Raw genomic sequence first — 19,668 nt, 5'->3', positions numbered from 1 at the left:
ACTATGAAGTGAGAACTCACCTTAAACGATATGATCAGAACTACAAAATTTCTGAAAAGATGGTCCTTCTAGGATTAGTGGAGAATTGGTTCTAGAGTTCAAAGCATGTTCAGGAGTGTAGGAATGGTGAGCACACAGGCCAGGCTTTCTAATGCTGTGCCTGTGACAGGCATCACTAATGGATCACAATACTCTCAAGCAGGCTAGAGGAGGGATGCTCCCAGGGCCACTGGGACTCAGAGGAATAGAGCTGGGCCTCTGCCCAACAGATTGTAGTAAACCTCTGGTGGACTTCCTGTGCTCTGAGGAGTTCTCATCTTCTCTGAATTGCCCTGGCCCTGCTTCCTACATTCTTTCCCTTTTCTTGTACCATTTCCTGGGTCAAAGGGCAGTACAGAATCTTTTGCTGTAAGCCTGACTGCTCTGGGCCTTTACCTTTGTTCTCTGGCTCAGAGCCATGCCCTCATTTCTGCCCTGCAGGTTTCGCAGGAAATGCCAATTGTCAGGCAGGTCTTGGGCTAACCCTAGGCAAGCTGCCAAGAGGCCATTGACACCACACCCTCACCTCCCATAGAGTCTGTTGCTTCAGGGCTAGGTTGACCATCAAAGCTAGGCTCCTCTGGGGCCCCCAGAGCAGAAGTCACATCAGCCCACTGTCCTCCCACTCAAGACCCAGGGCATTAGTGACATTAGTTATCTGAAGCTATTGACTGGGCTGCTAAAAGCCTGTCCGGGAGCGACATTTATAATTAGGAGGTCGTTTTTACCTTTTGGTCCATTAGATCAGCACTCAGCCAGGGAGGGGCTTCTGGTTTACTGGGACACAAAGCTTTAAGTCAAGGGTGACAGTGCTGCCTTTCTCAAACCCAAGCCAGGCTTGGCTGGTTACAGGAGCTGGCTGCCAAGCCTATGTAGGACTACAAGCCAACAGGGGCTGCCCTGAGGCAGGCAGAGAGGGTAGGAAGTTAGGATCCCTACAAGGTACAATGAAGGGTGGGGGTGGGTGGGGCAGCTACAGATCTGGGTCTGGGGATGGGGAGAGCTGTATGGTGGGCCTGGGGAGCATTGCTCTCCCTACTATAAGAAAGGTAACTGCTTCAAGCTCCTTTCCAGTTGCAGAGTAGAGTCTGGGAGGCCTAGGTGGGAGGAGAACAGAGAAGTCGCAAGGTATAGCGCAATTTTGCTGACTCCTGCTTCCTGGGGTCGAACCTCTGCTATCCTGAGTTCATTACTGTTCAAGCTGGGTCTCTGAGCTCGGCCCAGGGCCTTGGCTTCTTCCTCTACAGAATAGGGGAAGTGAAAAAATTCACTCACAGTGTGTGTGTGTGAGGAGCCATTTGCAGTAAGGGCTGAGAACGTGCCTGGGCATAAGGCTCTCCACACCAGCCTGCATCGATCCATCTGAAGCCATCGCAACTATCCATCTACAGCTTTGTAGGGTTCTGGGGAGGGAACCTGGGTGTCATACATGCTAAGCTGCTTTTACTACCACTGGGCTACACCCAAAACACACCCAACTTTAATTGTTGCTTGGTATGTTCCAAGGCCCAGGGATATATTTAGTGTGAGAACAAACTGTTCTAATGGTGGGGGTAAAGTCAAATACACACACAGATACATACACAGATAGACAGACAGACATACACACACATTTACCCACCAATATGCACATGTACACATGTGCATACACACACAAGCACATACATGCATATATGCAAATGTGTTCATACACACATGCATATACTCATGCATACATGCACATAGAAGACACATAGGCAGGCATATGCATACACACATATATACACACACACATACATACATACAAACATAATACATACATGTATACACACATGTATGGAAAGACAGATATGCACACAGATAAACACACATACATATACACACAGACCCACACACAAACATGTACTCAGGAACACAGATACAGACAGACAGACAGACACACACACACACAAACACCCCTTCCTACACCAGTTTAGGAACCCAGTGAACTGTCCTTTCCATTTCTTCTAGACCAGCACAGTTATGGCGATCATTTGGACCCTCAGGCCCTTGGCCCCTTTGATCTGGTTCCACGCATCAGTGTCCCAGGGCCTACCTCCTGGGCTCTGTCTGCGTTCTCCTTTCTTCTTCTACACCTCACCCAAAGTCCACATCCCTCGTACCCTGGGAGACTCTGGTACAGCCACCCTTTCTGTTCCTGTTTGGAGGCCCCAGGCAGCTTCTGTCCACAACTTGCCGTTCCCCTTTGTACCCCGGCAGACTTCAGTTACCAAGGCTGCAGGGTAGGTTGTGAAACTCACCCTCTGGCCTTCTTCCAGAGGCTCACCTCTCCATGCACAGGGGAGAGGCACCTTGCCTGAGGTGGCACCCTTTCTGGGCCTGACACTCTGGCAACACCTAGGACAGGAGGCTGTGCAAGCCGCAACCTCGCCTGCACTTTCCGTAGGGGCAGCAGGGCTCTGTTGCCTTCACTCACCCTTGTGCCCACACTTCTCTGGGCCTGGCTGCAACCTCTGAACCAGTGAGAAGCCAAGCATAGACAGCCAGTGTGTTGCAGCAGTGGGGAGCAGGGTGTGTGGGGGATGAGAGGGTGGGGGTCTGGGCGGGGGGTTAGAAGACCAGGAGGCTTTCTAGTCACGCCCAGCTCCAGGCTTCTCATCTATGGCTCACCCAGCCCCAGCAACCCATCAGGACAGGGGGTAATACTTCCTTTAAGCAGACTAGTGTAGGTGAGGCTCCAGCATGCACAAATACCCCTACATCTACCATCTAAGGGGCTGCCGTGTGGCTGAGCTCTAGAAGGCAGGGCACTGTGGGTTCCCATCCCTTTCTCTGCCTTTAGTGTCTATTCAGAACTACTGGATGTGGCCAGGGGTGGTGGCATATGCCTGTAATCTCCGTCTTTGGGAGGCTGAGGCAAAGAAAAACACACACTTGAGGTTAGCCTGGGCTACATAGGCTAGCCCTAAAGATAGATCCTGCCTTAAAGATAAAAGAAAAGGAAAAGAAAGGAAAGGAAGCGGGCTCTCCAGGTAAATTTGTACTTCAGATCCTCAACAAAGGTGGCTCACACCTGTATCTGAAGCACTTGAAGTGGAGGCAGGAGGACTGCCTCCACTTCAAGGCCACCTGGGGCTACATGGTGGGTTTTACTTTAGATTGGCAGGGTATAATCATATCACCCACCCACCAAAAAGAAAGAGCTGCGAAAAGTTTAATTTGTTTTGTTTTAAAGATAAGGTCTTAATATGCAACCCAGGCTGACTTTAAACTCTGAGCAATCCTCCTGCCTCAGCCTCTGGACTGCTGGGATTACAGGGGTGTGCCACCACACCTACCCTGCAGTTTCTGAGAACCTTAAGCTCACAGCTACCTCATGATCCAGCAGCTGTCTTCAGCATTCACCCAGGAAGAGATTACAGGGAGGCTTCTTCACTCAGAACAGCCCTGGACTGGAATCAGTCAGACGCTCGCCTTGCTTGGTTGGTTGTGGGACATGGTCTCCCTGTGTCACCTGGGTTGGGGCTTGTCTTTCTAGTTCAGCTTCCCAAGTGCTGGGATTACAGGTGTGGGCATTATTTATAGACTGCAAAGAGGTGTGTGTGTGTGTATGTGTGTGTGTGTGTGTGTGTGTGTGTGTGTGTGTAGGGTTTTGGCCCAATGCCTCCTGTATGATAGGAAAGAACTCTCCACCAGCTTCATCCCTACCTCCTACTAGGTAGCATTTAGTGGGTGAACGGCTAAATACCCATTAAGACAGCAACCGAGGCAATAGAGAAAAACACAGGAAATTAAGGGCACATGAGAAGACAGTGAAACCCCTTCATGATCTAGTCGGCCAAGAGTCAAGAAATGTCAAAAGAAAAAAAAAGTATGAAGCCAAATTGCCTACAGAGATCATGCGAGTTTTCTGGAAAGCATCTCAAATAAGGATGTTAAAGTAACAAATGGAAAGAAAGGAAGAAAGAAAGAGAGAGAGAGGGACGGGTGTGGTAGTATGTTCATACCTACAGTCTCAGCACTTGGGAGACAGAAGCAGGAGGCCATTCTGGTCTACACAGGGAGTTCCAGGTTATCTAGGGTTCAAGCCAAGTCAAGCCAAGCCAAGCCAAGCCAAACCAAACCAAACCAAACTAAACCAAACCAAACCAAAACCAAGCCAAGCCAAACCAAACCAAACCAAACCAAACCAAACCAAAACCAAACCAAACCAAACCAAGCCAAACCAAACCAAGCCAAACCAAACCAAACCAAACCAAACCAAACCAAACCAAACTAAAAAAGCAACAACAAGCTGGGCATGGTGCACATCTTTAACCCTAGCACTCGGCAGGCAGAGACAGGATCTTTGTGAGTTCCACGCCTGCCTGGTCTACATATGAGTTCCAGGACAGTCAGGGCTACACAGGGACCCTGTCTCAACACCTGGGAAAACAAAACAGAACAAAACAAGACAGGAACAACCAGTGAACTCTGTGTATTTAGGGCCAGAATGTGTGTGGCCTTGAGTTTAATGTATCAGTGTTCTTTCATTTTTAAACAGTATACATGAGAATTTCATTTCCAAGAGAAAATTCTTTAAGAAAAATAAATTACCCAGCTCCTACATCTTACTTAGCTTTCAGCTACAAATTTAAGCTTCGCTTTTCATCTTTAAATCTTGCAAATTACATCCTTTGAGGGCTGTAATGGACCAAGATCATATACCCGGCTGCTGTGAAGAGAGGCGAGGGTAGGTAACTTTCTCTGAAAAGCACGCACCCCTTGTCAGGCCTGTCCTGTCTTCTGGTAAGCATCCAGCCTACATAGCTTACAAGCTCCCTAACTCTGCTTCTTCACTCTGCCAGAGAGGAGGAGCAGCCATCTCTGAGAAGAGGTCTCTAGGAGGGGGAAGGGAAGTCCTGAGGCTGCTTCTAAGTGGGCTGTGCTGACCCAGCAGCACCCTGGATATGTTTCCAGAGAACCACACTCCTGAGTGAAGACAAACACGTTCAGGTGCAGCTCAGAGCTCCGCCCCCCGGCCCCCATGATGGATAGGCGCTAAAGATTTCAAACTCAAAAGGCTGCAGAATTGGTCCTCTTTACACATCCTTAAAATGATAACAGCGATGAAATGAGGAAGAGATCGATGCCAGTCAGGGGTCAAGGAGGAAGTGGGGTGTCGAGGAGTGACTGTGTAGGGAGGGGCAGGGAGAGGTCTGGCGGGGCGGCACGTATGCCCAATAGTGACCTGGACATCCTTATCAAGGTTGTGACACTGAACTGCAGTGCTATCGGCAGTGGGTAATCAGTAAAAAGGCACCCAGGATCCCACTGTATTATCTCATGCACACGCTTATGAATCTGCAAGCATCAAAAATGACAAGTGCCAATGAGTGCGTGCTTCCAGGATCACAAGGGATGAGAGACCCACTTCCTTCCTGCGCTGTGGCAGAATTCGGCACACACACACTCACACACACACACACACACACACACACACACACACACACACACACGTCAACGTTCGGGGGGCTGGAGAGATGGCTCAGCCATCTGAGCTGTTCTTCTAGAGGACCCAAGCACTTTACAACTGTCTGTAACCCCAGTTCCAGGGTATCTGTCACCCTCACACAAACATGCACGGAGTCAGTACATCAATGTAAATAAAAATTGAAGAATTTAGAAAGGAGTGTGTGTAGTTAGCCTGAAATACTCTAGATGGGCGTCAGAAGTGCTGGCAGCTCTGGGGTAGGCTGGGACTGCAGGTGCCCTAGCTGCAATTGAACCTTATCTTTATGGTCCCACAAAGGTGTGACTAGGCTCACAGGTGGCACTAGCAGTTGTGCCTGCGTTCATGGACGTCTGAGACTTGTCCTTGAGCTATGTGTGAGATTGCAAACAGCCCAAAGGCCGATAGGTGTGACGCTACACTCCTATAGTTCCAGCACATAGCGGGGTGGAGACGGCGGGCTCAGAGGGCAGGCCAGCGTGGGCTAGGAGGTCGTTTTAATTAAAGAAGAAAAAGAATACTAAGGATTCATAAATCTTATCTAGGACCAGGCTGAGTTTCAGCTCCGGTGGCTTCCCACTGGAGTCAGATAAACCCAGACCTTCTGTGGCTCAAATCACCTTCTTGACGGTCTCAGCACGGCTCTGCCACACTCTTGCTCGAGACGTGAATACCCCTCATTCCCAGGTCTTAGCACTTGCTTCTGGTTCTGCCCGAACACTTTCTTTAGAGTTGAAGCCATTGTCTAGGGGTATCTTCCCAAGAAGGCCTTCCTGGGCCGTCCTGTGTGAAGCAGGCTTGTTCCCTAACCCATGTCATCCCTCATCACATGGACTTGATATCCATCGTCTGAACACGCCAGGATTCTCATCAGTGGTTCATGCAAGGTAGAAAGAATCCGAGTAGGAAAAACCAGGAACCAACCAGTTCACTTTTTTTCTAACTCTGGAAATCAAACCCATGGCCTTGTGGATTCTCCAAGCCAGCTACATCCCCTGCTTTAATTAACTCCTTAATGAGTGAACAGTGCAGCTCGTTTGGTGGACAGAGCCTTTCAGAGTTGGTCAGGGCTTGGGAGAAGCTTGCAGGAAGTGAGGAGCATCCAGGCCCCTCTACCTCTGACCTGTAGACAGTCTTCCAGCAGTGACCAGAAAGTCTCACTTTGACTCATTCTTCTCCAGCTCGTAAACTTTCGTCTCCTTAGAATGCATTTTCCGTGTCTCGCCCTGGCAGTCAAGGCCCTTCTCAAACAGCCTGGTCTGCTTCTCCAGGGCTTTTCCCTGCCTCGCTTTCAAAGACTGCTCATGGGTTCCAGTCAGACTGTGGTTCGGATTGTTCCCTGAGGACCTCACAGCTCGGTCAGGCCCTTCCTTCTACCATGTAGAATCACAACTGCTTAGCAGCATAAACAATGGTTAAATGATGTGTTCAGTCAGTGGAAATCTGTGAGTCAGCAAACCCGTACAGGAGTAAACAAAGCCTGAGCCTCTCCCCACCATTTTAGGAGGAAGGAGCAGAAGCATTGAGAAGCCAGGGCACAGAGTCCCAAGCACAAAACAGGCCGTGCGGTGTATCTTAGGAAAGGACAATGAACTGGGCCTGTACGGAATCCATGAACAGGGGAGGTGGAGGCAGGCGGATCAGTTCAAGGTTCGCTTTCGCTACAGAGTGGATATCCACGAACATGGGACACATTTCTGATTATTTCATATCACCTTCTACGACTCCTTCAGTAATGCTCTGTGATTTTCTCCTAGGTCTGGCTTGTTCACTTACAGGAGTGTTTGCTGCTGTTTTTTTTTTTTTTTTTTTTTTTTTCGTTTTTCAAGACAGGGATTGCCCTGGCTGTCCTGGAACTTACTTTGTAGACCAGGCTGGCCTCGAACTCAGAAATCCACCTGCCTCTGCCTCTCAAGTGCTGGGATTAAAGGTGTGTGCCACCAACAACCGCCTGTTCGTTTGCTTTTTTGAGACAGGATCTCACTATGTAGCTCTGGCTGTCCTGGAACTCACTATGTAGATCATGTTGGCCTTAAATTCACAGAGGACCCACCTGCCTCTGCCATGCTAATACTGAGATCAAAGATATGCACTACCATGCCCACCTGCATCCTAGATGCTCATCTGTAACCCCAGTGCCTGCATCCTAGATGCTCATCTGTAACCCCAGTGCCTGCATCCTAGATGCTCATCTGTAACCCCAGTGCCTGCATCCTAAGAGATCAGAGGAGGAGACAGAGAATCACCAGATGCTGGATGGCCAGCTAGCCTGGAGTAAGCCGCACGGTGCTAGAAACAATAATGACGACCCTGCCTCACCTCATGAGGCTGGGGGTGAGAACTGACTGCTGGAAGTTGCCCTTGGATTTCTACATTTGCATTGTGGCATGCATGTACGCTCCCACAAGCCCCCACAGAGGAACACACACACAACAAATAAGCAAACAGCAATAACAAAATAAGCAAATTTTCATTTTTTATCCCCCCATTGGCTTATAAATTATTTAGAAATGTGGCCTAGAACTCTAACTCACACTCAGGAGGTCAACTTAGGAGGATGAGGACAAGGCCAACCTTAGCTACACAGGGAGTTCCAGAGCTGGACTACAGGAGACCCTGTCGCAAGCAAGCAAGCAAGCAAGCAAGCAAGCAAGCAAGCAAGCAAGCAAGCAGCAAGCAAGCAAACACTGGGCACATGGGGCCTCCTTTAGCCGGTCTGCTGTTACTGGCTTCTACACCTGCTGTGTTGTGATGAGGGGAGCTATCTTTGAAGTCGTCACCCTCCAGGCTTTGACTGCACAGGCCCTTCTGTCCCTATCTAAGTCTGTGGGCTCCTTCCTGTGGCCCGGCTTCCTCACCTCTCCTGCCATGAGTTGGAGCTCAGCCTGATTCTGATGAAGGCAGCTCAGCACTCGGATCCCACAAAGATCCCCTTTAGGGCAGATCTATATGAAGATGTCTCTCTGTGGGTCCAAACACTGGGTAACAGCGATAGCTCCTGGCGCAAGCATGCTCTCACTGCTGCCTCTAGGGACAAGTGTTCTTCCCTTCTGCCTATTGTTTTTGGGCTTCCCACTCTTGCCTCTTGACAAGAGGAGGTGGCTTTGGCAATCTCCCTGATTGCAGTTGAGCCCAGCTAATTGTTCTTACAAGTATATTTCATTCAAGAGAGAAAACTTTGGAAGTGAGTACTCTTCTTGGATGGGCGAGAAGAGGGCCTATAAGTGGCTGGGCCAGCTGCTGAGAGCTCAACTCTCAGGATGTGGACTTTTCCCGAGAAGGAGACCAAGAAGGACTCTCACACAAGTAAGCTCACACAACTAGGAAAGCAGGCCAGGTCTTCAGTCATCTTTGGAGACCTGGGCTCCCCACCTTGTCTACCTGTCCTGTAGACCTCTGGACGCTGGGCCCCATGATCTCTGGGGTTCTTACCTGGTGCAGGGGGATGACAAGGAAGGCGCCCCCACCAGCACATTCAGTGACCACAGCGATGAAGTGGGGGTTCACGGCACAGAAGTGGTTGTCATGGACGCTGTGTGTGATGGGCACAGAGTCGTAGCAGTTCTCTTTGCTGGCGGGCTTGCCGTAGACATGACGGAACTTGGAGCTGCGGTACTGGGGGTGCCATGACATCTGTAGGGGATGGAGGGACCGAGAGTATAAGGCTCGCTGCTTTACCATGGAACACAGTGAGACTACTGAACAGGCACAGCCTGGCCAGTGGTTTGGTTTCACCGCTGATTCTTTTTGAGGCAAGGACTTAGACCAGGCTGGCCTGGAACTCACTGTATAGCCCAGGATAGGCTACAACTCACGATTATTTTGTCTTAACCACTAGAGTGCTAGGATTATAGGTTGTGCCACCAAGCCTGGTGATTGTGGCCAATTCTGCAAAGGCAGTGGTCCACTCTGAGGCACAGCCAGGTGAGCAGGCTATCGCTGTGGTTATAGAGGAGGCCAGTAGTCACAGCTATTGATCTGTTTGCTGATACATTAAGACCTTTCCGTTTTTTTTCAAGCATAAACCCCGAAAACAGAGGGGCCACAGAATATTTGCCCCTAGCCCAACTTTCCTCACCAGACAAGTTCTCCTGCCAACTAAGTGAGAACCAGTGTTGTTCTCTGAGTCTGGCCAGTCTGGCCTTCAGTTCCAACTTTGTCTCGCTATGACTTAACCCTTGGCGTCGCCATTTTCTTGTTTATAAAGTGGGACAACACAAGTCTGTCTCATAGACTTGTGTCTCCCCTCTGGAAAAGGAGCTGTTGGCCCCCATGAATGAAGCCACCCAGTCCAGAGCATCGTGACGGTGTCTGTCGATACCTATCTGCCCCACCCCCATCCTTATTTCTATTGCCAAGGTTTGTCCAGACCTTTGAAATGGGGAAGAGGTCACAGAAGTAGGGGAGGATGGTATCTAGTAAGGTCAGGGCATGGGAGTGTCCGTACTGTGTGACCACGTGTAGCACGAGCCTGCCTGGCATTCGTCACAGAGTTCTTGGGGTGCTGGCATTGTCCCAGGCGTGTCTGGGATCTTCTGCACAGGGACCCTGTTTGCATGAGGCTTTGGTGACTCAGCATCTCCACAACGGTTCCGCTTTCCCTGCTAGCAGGCACTTGTCTGCACGGTAGGCAGGGCCTGCATCCCTCCCTGGCAGCCTTCTTGGGAGTGGCAATGGGACAGCTTTCACTTTGCTATCCTGTGCATGCCCTGCCGCTTTATGCTATGAGATTAGGCTGGGGGCTGGGAAGCTCCACCCTGAAAAGGATTTAGTTGGCTCTAGGTTTAACTCTCCTGGGAGTTATTTCCCAAAGTTTGGCTGTGGACCAGCTGGAAACTGTCTTGTCCCCTACAACCTTCCTGAGGTGGGGGAGTCCTGTCCATATTTGAGGGTGGGAAAGGGAGGTGCAGAGGAAGCTACGTGATCGAAACTGTACTGATGTGAGCCTCAAGTGTGGGAAGTCAAAGCTTATCTATCTTCTTTCTGTGAGGAGTGTGTGTGTGTGTATTGTTGCTGGTGTTGAGTATGGGTGAGCAACAGATTTATTTTCCTGCCTGCTCTCCATGGCCCCCTTCCTCACCCAGCCCTGAAGGCAGTGGGTATGGAACCCAAGCTGGGATAGGCAGAGGCCCTCCAACGGCATGTTCCCTGGTGCCACTGTGGGTGACTTTCCGGTGACTAGGACATTACCTGATTTGGTTTGAGCACAGGTGAGCTGGGCCGGAGTTTGCCGTTGCCATTCCACATCTGCTGGCTCAAGATTTTCTTTTGTTTCTTCCTCTTAAAATCTGACCTTGTGGGCACAGAGGCCGCTCCCTGTAAGTGCTTTTTGGGAGGGTCTGAAGCACCACCTTCTATCATAGCCTGGGTGGTAGAGGGAGATTAGAAGGGCAAGATAGGTGTGGGATGGACGGCTGCTCCTACTCTCAGCGTGAGGGCCAAGAGGTTAAAGTCAGCTCCAGCTACACAGTGGATTCAAAGGCTAGCCTGAGGTACACAGCAAAGTCAAAGACTAGCCTGGGCTACTCAGCAAGACCCTGTCTCACAAAACCAAACCAAACCAAACCAAACCAAACCAAACCAAACCAAACCAAACCAAACCAACCCAACCCAACACCACACCACACCATACATCACTTTATTTGAACGTGATCTTCAAAGACGAAGAATTAGCGCAATGAAACTTGACTAAGAGGTACACCCCACACAGAGACAAAAATCCTCGGCTCTTACCCTACAGAGTACTTCACGGCCCTGATCATGCATGCCCCAACACTGATGAGAAATCTCCCCTGAGGGCATCAGAGAACAACTTTTTGGGTAGATGGTTCTCTCTTTCTGGCTTGTTGAGGTTAGGGTTTTTTTCTACCACAAGGCCACAGTGGCTCTCAAGCTTCCAGTTGATTCTCCTGCCTTTGCCTCCCATCTCACTGTGGAGGTCATGGCATTATGGATGTGTGTATGGATGTGTGCGCTGTAGCATCTGGCTATTTAGTCTGGCGTTGAACTCAGGCCAACAGGCTTGCAAGAGAAGCTATTTTACCTGCTAAGCCATTTTGCCAACTCTCTCTTTTTTTGTTTTTTTGTTTCTTTGTTTTTCGAGACAGGGTTTCTCTGTATAGCCCTGGCTGTCCTGGAACTCACTTTGTAGACCAGGCTGGCCTCGAACTCAGAAATCCGCCTGCCTCTGCCTCCCAAGTGCTGGGATTAAAGGCGTGCACCACCACCGCCCGGCTCACCAAGTCTCTTTTTAATACACCCAGAATCCCTAGTGAGGGCTCAATCCATACCAGATGGGGTGGGACAGTTAGCCTGTGGAGCCAATCAGAGAGCCTTAGGGGTCTCCCCTCCCCCCAGGTCAAGGCTATGTAGTAACACCTCTGCTTCCCCAGTTCTTTCTCATGGTGTCTTCCCTTCTCACAAGGAAGAAGGGAAAAACCCACAGGTCCTGGCTCCTTCTGGTAAAAGTGTTCTCAATACAGAGTCTCTCAATCTGAGGCCAAGCCCTAACTGAAACCACAACTTCCTGGCATGAGACATTTTACAATTCTGCTTTCTCTAGACCAGCGACGATCTCAAGTGTCACAGGAACTCAGGCAATTAGGACCTCAGTCTCTGTCCCCTATTTCAGAGGAAGAAGAGGCCTAGTAGCTCCTCAGGACAGTGACCAACTGGGCCAGTCTGCCGGGAACCACGGACGGCCCTGGACAAGGAGTTCTTTTTTTTTTTTTTTTTTGGCTTTTCGAGACAGGGTTTCTCTGTGTAGCCTTGGCTGTCCTGGAACTCACTCTGTAGACCAGGCTGGCCTCGAACTCAGAAATCCGCCTGCCTCTGCCTCCCGAGTGCTGGGATTAAAGGCGTGCGCCACCACGCCCGGCTAGGACAAGGAGTTCTTGTGCTATAACTAAGGAGCTAAGGTAGAAGGATTTCAGGTTCAAGACCAGCCTGGAAAATGCAGTAAGAGTCTGCTTCAAGATAAAAACATGAGGAAAGGGTTGGGTGTGGCAGCTTGACATCTGGATTTTAACACTGGGATGGCTCAGGTACGACTGCCACAATTTTGAGGCTAGCCTGGACTACATCGTGAGATCCCCATCTCAGGAATGACAAGAAGGGTTTGAGGAGACAGCTTAGGGGCAGGACACTTACCTATCATGTGCAAGTCCCTAGGTGTAATATCTAGGACTGCAAGAAAAATAAAAACAAACCTAAAACCCCAAACCTGAGGATATTCCAGGTAGGCAGGGACAAGTTCGTAGCTCTACCAGAGGCAATGGGTATGTCCCTGAGAGCCCTGACTTTGACAACTTGCCTGTGAAAGAGAAGGCTATGGAAACAAGAGAGCCCAGCACCCTAAACCAGAGACTAGAACCTTCTAAAGCAGAAAGTTCCAGAAGGTTTGTAAAGAGGTGACTATGATTTCATCCAATCACCAGTCCCTACCCAGGGCTGGCTCCGGGCTTATATAGTGCCCAGGGCTGGAGAGCAAGGAATGAATGCCTGGGTCACTGCTCTCACCTTACTGCTCTCTGAGATCACCCCTTTTCTGGAAGCGCCAAGTCTGAGAGGAGACGTGATGGTGAACTTGAGGTCTGATAATAGGGTCAGCATGGCTGGAGACTCAAAACACTGGGATCGACTGAATTCCACCACTGGCTGGACATAGAGGTTCAAGCCTCTTAAAAGGCTGAGGTGACGGGTGTATAAGTTCAAGACCTGTCTGAGCCACAGAATCATGTTCCCTCCGAAAAAGTAAAAAAAAAACCAAAAACCAAAATAAAAACAAAAACCAAATCCAGCCCATTTTCGGTTCCCCAGGAGATTCCTGTGTGTATTTAGCACAAAGATAAGAGGGACTTCCAGGGACTGCGGGCACAGCAGCTCATGGGAGTCTACAAAGAGTGACATCACCAGAGAGCTTACCAAAACCCTATGTTCTTGGGCCCTGCCCCACCCCACCCAGACAGAATCTGGCACCCCAGGATGCAGGGCAGAACCTGCTGTATCTTAATTAGTCTTCCCCACGGGCTCATGCTCTGTAATCAAGTCTGAGTCTCGAAGATATAATGGAGCCCTGAAAACACGGGTCAATCTCAGTAGCATAGGAGCTAAAAAAAAAAAAAAAGCAGCCATTTTATGTCCTGCTCCTTGCTAAAACCTGGACCCAGTGCCAAGCAAGTCAGTGTTACCCTGTACAATGTTACACCAAGCTGGGTGTAAGGTGCTCACTAGGAAGCAACCGACGGCTCCAGAACACGGGGAAATCCCGTGGGTTGAATTTTGTAAGCTCTAACAACTCAACATAACTCGGAGAACCAAAGAACCAGAACTATAAAACGCTTTGAAAAAAACCTAAAGACCAAATTCAAGATACTAGATTTGGTGGTGACCAAAAGCAGTCAACAAGAGAAAAGTCAAACTGGACTCGAGGGCTTAATGAAAATGTAAAATGTCGTGTATCAAGGACACCATCAGTCGGGGGTAAGGGCAGCCCGAAGGATGGGGAGAGATCTGGGGTGAGGATTTGGAAAGGGATTGACAAACAGAACAGACAGAATACAACAACAACAAAGAGGACAGAGAGTCCATCTGGTTTGGTGGCAAGTGTAATTCTAGCACTCAGGAGGCTAAGGCAGGAGGATTGCTGTGAGTCAAGGCTAGCCTAGCCCCGTCTCAATAGAGTAAAAACGAAATGTAAAAAAAAAAACTGCCTGGTTTCTTCAACAGGTGACAAGGCCAAAGGAACCGGTCCAGACTGGAAGAGACTTCATGGGTGACGTGCAACATGGAGTTCCATGGAAGCCAGAATCCTGCTTCACACCATTTAGCCACAGACACCCAGTCTGAAGCAACTGGAATGACAACATTAACGTTGCTAGCTGTCTTTAGGGGTGATGGCAACACCGTGGTTGTCAGTCTGATCGGAGAGATATAGGCTTAACAGTCATAGATTCAATCATACAGCTCCGGGGGTTGACTCTGAAATAAGCCCAGGGGCTGGAGATGTGGCTTTCTTAGCATGCAAAAGCTCCCGGTCCCATCCTCAGCACCACACAATACCCGCCTTTCCTGAACTAAGTCAAGTGACTGGCCCGTAGCCCAAATGCTGCGGTCGGTCTCAGCTAAGGTTTGTTAGATGAGAGCTGGGCGGTCTAATTTATATGTGTGAATCTCAGGCCTGCCCTACGGAAGGGTTGGATCTGTCTGTGAGCGGCTCAGCTTTTCTCTCTCCAGCTCAGTCACCGGCTAGCTGGGTGATGCCGGGCGAGATCCTTCTCCTCTCCGTGTCTTACCTTCCTCATCTGTAAAGTGAGGAGATCTCATTACCGTGGGGTTGCTGCAGGGTTGTGTGTATGACATCCTATGATCACTCCATTCAGAGATAGGCGTGGCCGCTGAGCACTGGAAGGCATGGCTGGGGTGTGTGTGCAGTTGAATTTTTATGTAAAGTGGTGAGTTTCCACGTTAAGAGTAGATGTTGTGTGTTTCCAGATCCAGCGTGGTCCTCAACCTTCCTGACATGGCGGCCTCGTATTGCGGTGACCCCCTAGCCATAAATTATTCTTGTTGCTACTTCCTGTCTTTTTGCCATTATGGATTGTGATGTTCCTCTCTGTGTTTTCTGATCATCTTAGGTGACCCCTGTGGAAAGATCTTTTGACTCCCCAGATGGGTCACAACCCACAGGTCGAGAACCACTCTTCTAAGGCTTCTGTTGGGCAGAGAGAGCCCTTAGAGTTGGCATGAAATCCTTGCAGTCTCCTACCAGCCCCTCTCCCCACCTCTTACCCGGTTACTCTACTCTAATGTGTGGGGATGCTAGGGATTGGGCCTGCAGCCTTTATTTCTTTTTTTATTATTATTTTCTTTTCGAGGCAGAGTCTACATACCCCAGGCTGGCCTCCAACTATGGATATAGCTGAGGATGGCCTTGAACTGCCGATTCTCCAGCTTTTACCTCCTGAGCACTGGGAATACTGTTGTATAGCACAAAGCCTTAGTTGAAACTGTAGCATTTGTGCTCCAGGCCACTCATTTGACTTAGTTCAGGAAGGGCACGTGTGTCCCTCGCTGAGAATTTGGATCTGAGAAGATATCCCAGATATTCTGGAAAGTGGCCTGTTTGCATGAGCAGCTTGAGGGTCTGACCCTTGGCACCCCACAGAAGTAAGGGCACACAGACACACCTATGTTCAAAGCTAAGGACCAAGCTCAGTGGTCAGGAAGAGTTCAAAGATGGTGGCTTTACAAGCTTCCACCTGTGCCTCCCCACCTTCGGGGAGGTGGGGGGTTAGGGAAGCCCCCTGGCTTGTCTGTCAGCACAGCCTCGGGCAGATTCTGGGATCCCTCCATGGCATCAAGCATCTTAGTGCAGGCACAGGCACCCTGTGACCAGCAAATGCGCACAGAATCAAGCCCAGTTCTCAGGTCGCTCGGCTGCTTCCCCTCCCCCTCCACCCTTCTGGTCTGGCACAGATGCCTCCCACAGGCCCATAGAAAACACAGATTGAAGCTGGAGGCAGCCAAGAGAGAGCCTTTCTTCTTGATGAGATTAGGCTCATCAGGAGAGAGAGCTTCCCCCTCCCCCTCCCAACTGTCCAGAGCTGGGGTTAGCTGGCAGGGCGGCTCCAGAGATGACCAAGGCCTCTCCACAAGTCAAGTCCTTGTTCACGCCCTGCAGGTCCAGTTGCTGTGTTCTTGGGGAGGGGTCTGTGTTTCTCACATATGAGTTCCCATAAACCCCACCATGAATCCCCCTTATTCCTCAAAGGCTTCTGCTGGATTTGGTAGGTGGGTCCCATGCATCCCCCACTTTTTTTTACTGTCTTCCCAGTACCTCTGAACACTATGCCTTTGGATACCCAATCTTGGCACATACTTCCCCCTGAATGGTCTGGAATAAAGCCATAACGGCCAGGTCTTTGGCTGGCACTCTCTGGGCTCCGAAGATGCCCCTGCCTCTTGTCCTCCTTTTGCTCCAGGTTCCAGCACAACACCCCCACTCCTGATCACCCCATTGTATGAAGTACTCATCTTCACACTTGGGGTGGGGTGGGGTAGCCAAAGCAGGGAGAGAGGCACCAGGTTCAAGACTGTATTCTGTTGGTTGACCCACACTTAGCATCTCCCTGTTTTGTTACATGCTCCCTACTCTCTTCTCTTGTCTTCTCCTCTCTCTCTCTCTCTCTCTCTCTCTCTCTCTCTCTCTCTCTCCCTCTCTTCCTCCCTCCCTCCCTCATTCTTTTCTTTCTTTCTTTCTTTCTTTCTTCCTTCCTTCCTTCCTTCCTTCCTTCCTTCCTTCCTTCCTTCCTTCCTTCCTTCCTTCCTTCCTTCCTTCCTTTCTTTCTTTCTTTCTTTCTTTCTTTCTTTCTTTCTTTCTTTCTTTCTTTCTTTCTTTTCTCTCTCTCTCTCTCTCTCTTTCTTTTTTGACAGAGTTTCAATATGTAGTAGTCCTGGTTGGCCGGAAAAGTACTATTTAGACAGGCTGGTCTTGAATTCACTGAGGTTTCCTTGCCTCTGCCTTCTCAGTGGGAAGTGCCATCATGCCCAGCTTAGCTGTACTTCTTAACAGGTTGTTTTAAACAAATCCTGGTAGTAATCTCAGCTCCTTGCCAGAACGATCAAAAAAGTTCAAGACCTGAGGTCGAAGAGATGGTTCAGGGGTTAAGAACGTGTGCTCTCTTCCACTGGATCTGAGTTTGATTCCTAGTCCCCACTTTGGTGCCTCACGATTGCCTGTAACTCTAAGAGATCAGGCCTCTGTGGACGTCTCTTTCTCCCCCCCCCTCTCTCTCTCTCACACACACACACACACACACACACACACACAGCTTAGGGCAACCAACAGTCCTATTAAACTCGGACGCCTATGAAGCACTCAGGGACCACGACAGCATACCCTGTGCAGTAGTGGCACAAATATCTTGGCTGTAACCAACAGCTCGTTAATTGGATTTACCCGGTTAACAACGGGGAAATCGTGCCTAGGACTGGAGGCTAAGCCAGCTCCTCAGTGCTAACGAAACTATTATTATTACACAGACACACGGTTTACATAGAAACCATTGTTATTACATAGATAAAGTAACATTATATTGTTATTAGAAGCAAATCTACAGCAGCTCACTTACTAAATCAGCATAACCCCTCTAATGGCAATCTTAAACGTTTGTCTTTATACCGCTAGATAAGAATCCTCTCCACTCCGTATCAAGGAAACTTCTCTTTGTAACAGACTGAGAGCACCACATGATACCACAGCCAATCAAAATGCACAGTTGTGGAGCCCTGTCTCTATGGATACATCTACAAAACATTTCTATACCTAAGGCTCAGGGGACATCGTGGAAGAGGGGGCAGAAAGATTTTAATCGTCGAAGGATCAGGGACTTTGCTCTAAGATTACATCTCCTAGCAACATCAGAAGCCACACCCACAAACTCTCAGCAACCTGAGTGCTCAAACATGAGCTAAACAGAGATGGCACTAATGAGCGTTCTGAACTGAATGGCGGAAAAGCCCACGGCACCTCACCCCTACACAAAGAACTGTAGCAGCCGAGGAGGGCTGGGAGTACAGGGTGGTCCTCCCCAGGGAAGAGCACTCTGACCAGTGTCCAGTGCCAAGTGGTCAGCTTGAAAACATACATAAAGTAACATTCTATGGACTCAACATATATGTGTATGTGTATGCACAAAAACATATATGCATGAAATAATAACTAGAGACAAAAAAGGCCATGAGTTTGAAGGAGAGCTGAGATGGGTAGATGGGAGGGTTTGGCAGGGGAAAGAGAAGGGGAAAACATGGTAATTAAATTACAATCTCATTAAAAAAAAAAACAACTTAACACAACAAATATATATGTATGTTTTTGTTTTGTTTTTGTTTTTGAGATGGGGTTTCTCTGTGTAGTTCTGGCTGTCCTGGAACTTAACTCTGTAGACCAAGCTGGTCTCAAACTCAGAGATCTGCCTGCCTCTGCCTCCTGAGTGCTGGGATTAAAGGCATGCACCAACACCGCCCAGCCACAAATGTGTGTGTGTGTGTGTGTGTGTGTGTGTGTGTGTGTGTGTACCTGGACTACAGTAGACTGCTTGCCTATGTGTGGAGCACTGAGTTCCACCCCACATGCTGACAACGACATACCCATCTCATTATTTGCCCTACAGGCTCTGGAGGACCAGGATGACGTAAGCAAACCATCTTGCACTTGCCAGGCTCACAGAGAAAACTACCTGCCCTTTCTCCTCTCACCCACAGGAACATCAAGCTCAAATGGTTCCTCTCTTGGTTTCACTCGCCCATAGACCAAAGGTCCCACAGGCAGAGGCTGCCAAAGCCTGGCTGGAAAGGTCACTCCTACAGGCCCTCTCAGCAGAGGGGCCAGGACTGTCTCTTATAGCATGTGTGCCAGGCAGGTTGGAGTCTTAATTCTGACATTGATGTACGCCATGACCCTGGGCAGATCCAATTTCTTTGTCCTTCCATCCACTCAGTCAATAACCATTCCCCTGACCTGCCCACCAAGGAGGGTGATCTACAGTCTGGAGCCTGCATGTGACACAGCCAGCTACTCCCAAAGCCCGTGAGCACAGTGCACTGTCCATCAGCTATCCCAGTCCGTGGAGAGCTGGCCCCTTGCTGCCTCGACCTCCTAGAAAGCCAGAACAGAACCTTTTCCTGTTTATGACTCCAACGAGGCTCCAAGACAAACTCCATGCAAGTTTATTGGCCCTGAAGTTCTTTATCTGGGACTTTCCAGCCACCAAGAAGCTTTCTAGATGTCTCCCGGAGGCCCAGACCTGCAGGCCCCACCTTCTGTACCTTGTCTAGAGATTCACATATCCCCTAGATCTACCTTTGGGCAGAGGAGGCCACAGGTCTACACAGGGAAAATGTTTGCTCAGGGTTCTGCAGGGCACAGAGAAGGGCTGGGGACCCGTAGCTTAAGCTCCAGGGTGGGAATTGAGCCATAAGTCAGCCATCACTGCCTGTTGCAGGGATCAATGGTCCACAACCAGTCCTGCAGAGGTGGACACTGCCCTATGATCCTGGGGTCCCACTTGTGGACTAGTGGAAGTGATCGAACTGGTGGGTATCCAGTTGTTGACTGGGGTGTGGGAGACATCGGAAACCATCAAGTACATTCTTGGTGA

The 19,668-nt window shown here is 49.5% G+C and overlaps 1 protein-coding gene across 2 annotated transcripts in view; it reads right to left on the bottom strand.

The window, feature by feature from the left end:
• The window catches only part of Coro2a (coronin 2A), a 54,161-nt gene that overhangs the window by 15,952 nt on the left and 18,541 nt on the right, over positions 1-19,668 (bottom strand). The window contains exons 1-3 of one of the 2 annotated variants that reach the window (XM_021160097.2): positions 12,659-12,824; positions 10,700-10,873; positions 8,942-9,142 (exon numbers count right to left, since the gene is read on the bottom strand). In XM_021160097.2, coding sequence (XP_021015756.1) covers positions 8,942-9,142; positions 10,700-10,870 — 372 coding nt within the window. In that variant the 5' untranslated portion in view covers positions 10,871-10,873; positions 12,659-12,824. Of the gene's footprint in view, positions 1-8,941; positions 9,143-10,699; positions 10,874-12,658; positions 12,825-19,668 lie in introns of those variants that run through there. The other variant, XM_021160099.2, reaches the window with a different exon arrangement.

Source organism: Mus caroli, unplaced genomic scaffold (assembly GCF_978045245.1).
Source record: "Mus caroli unplaced genomic scaffold, Mus_caroli_1 scaffold_6, whole genome shotgun sequence".
Lineage (NCBI taxonomy): Eukaryota > Metazoa > Chordata > Mammalia > Rodentia > Muridae > Mus > Mus caroli.
The sequence above is the reverse complement of the archived record's forward strand: the minus strand, read 5'-3'. Positions and strand labels throughout refer to the sequence as shown.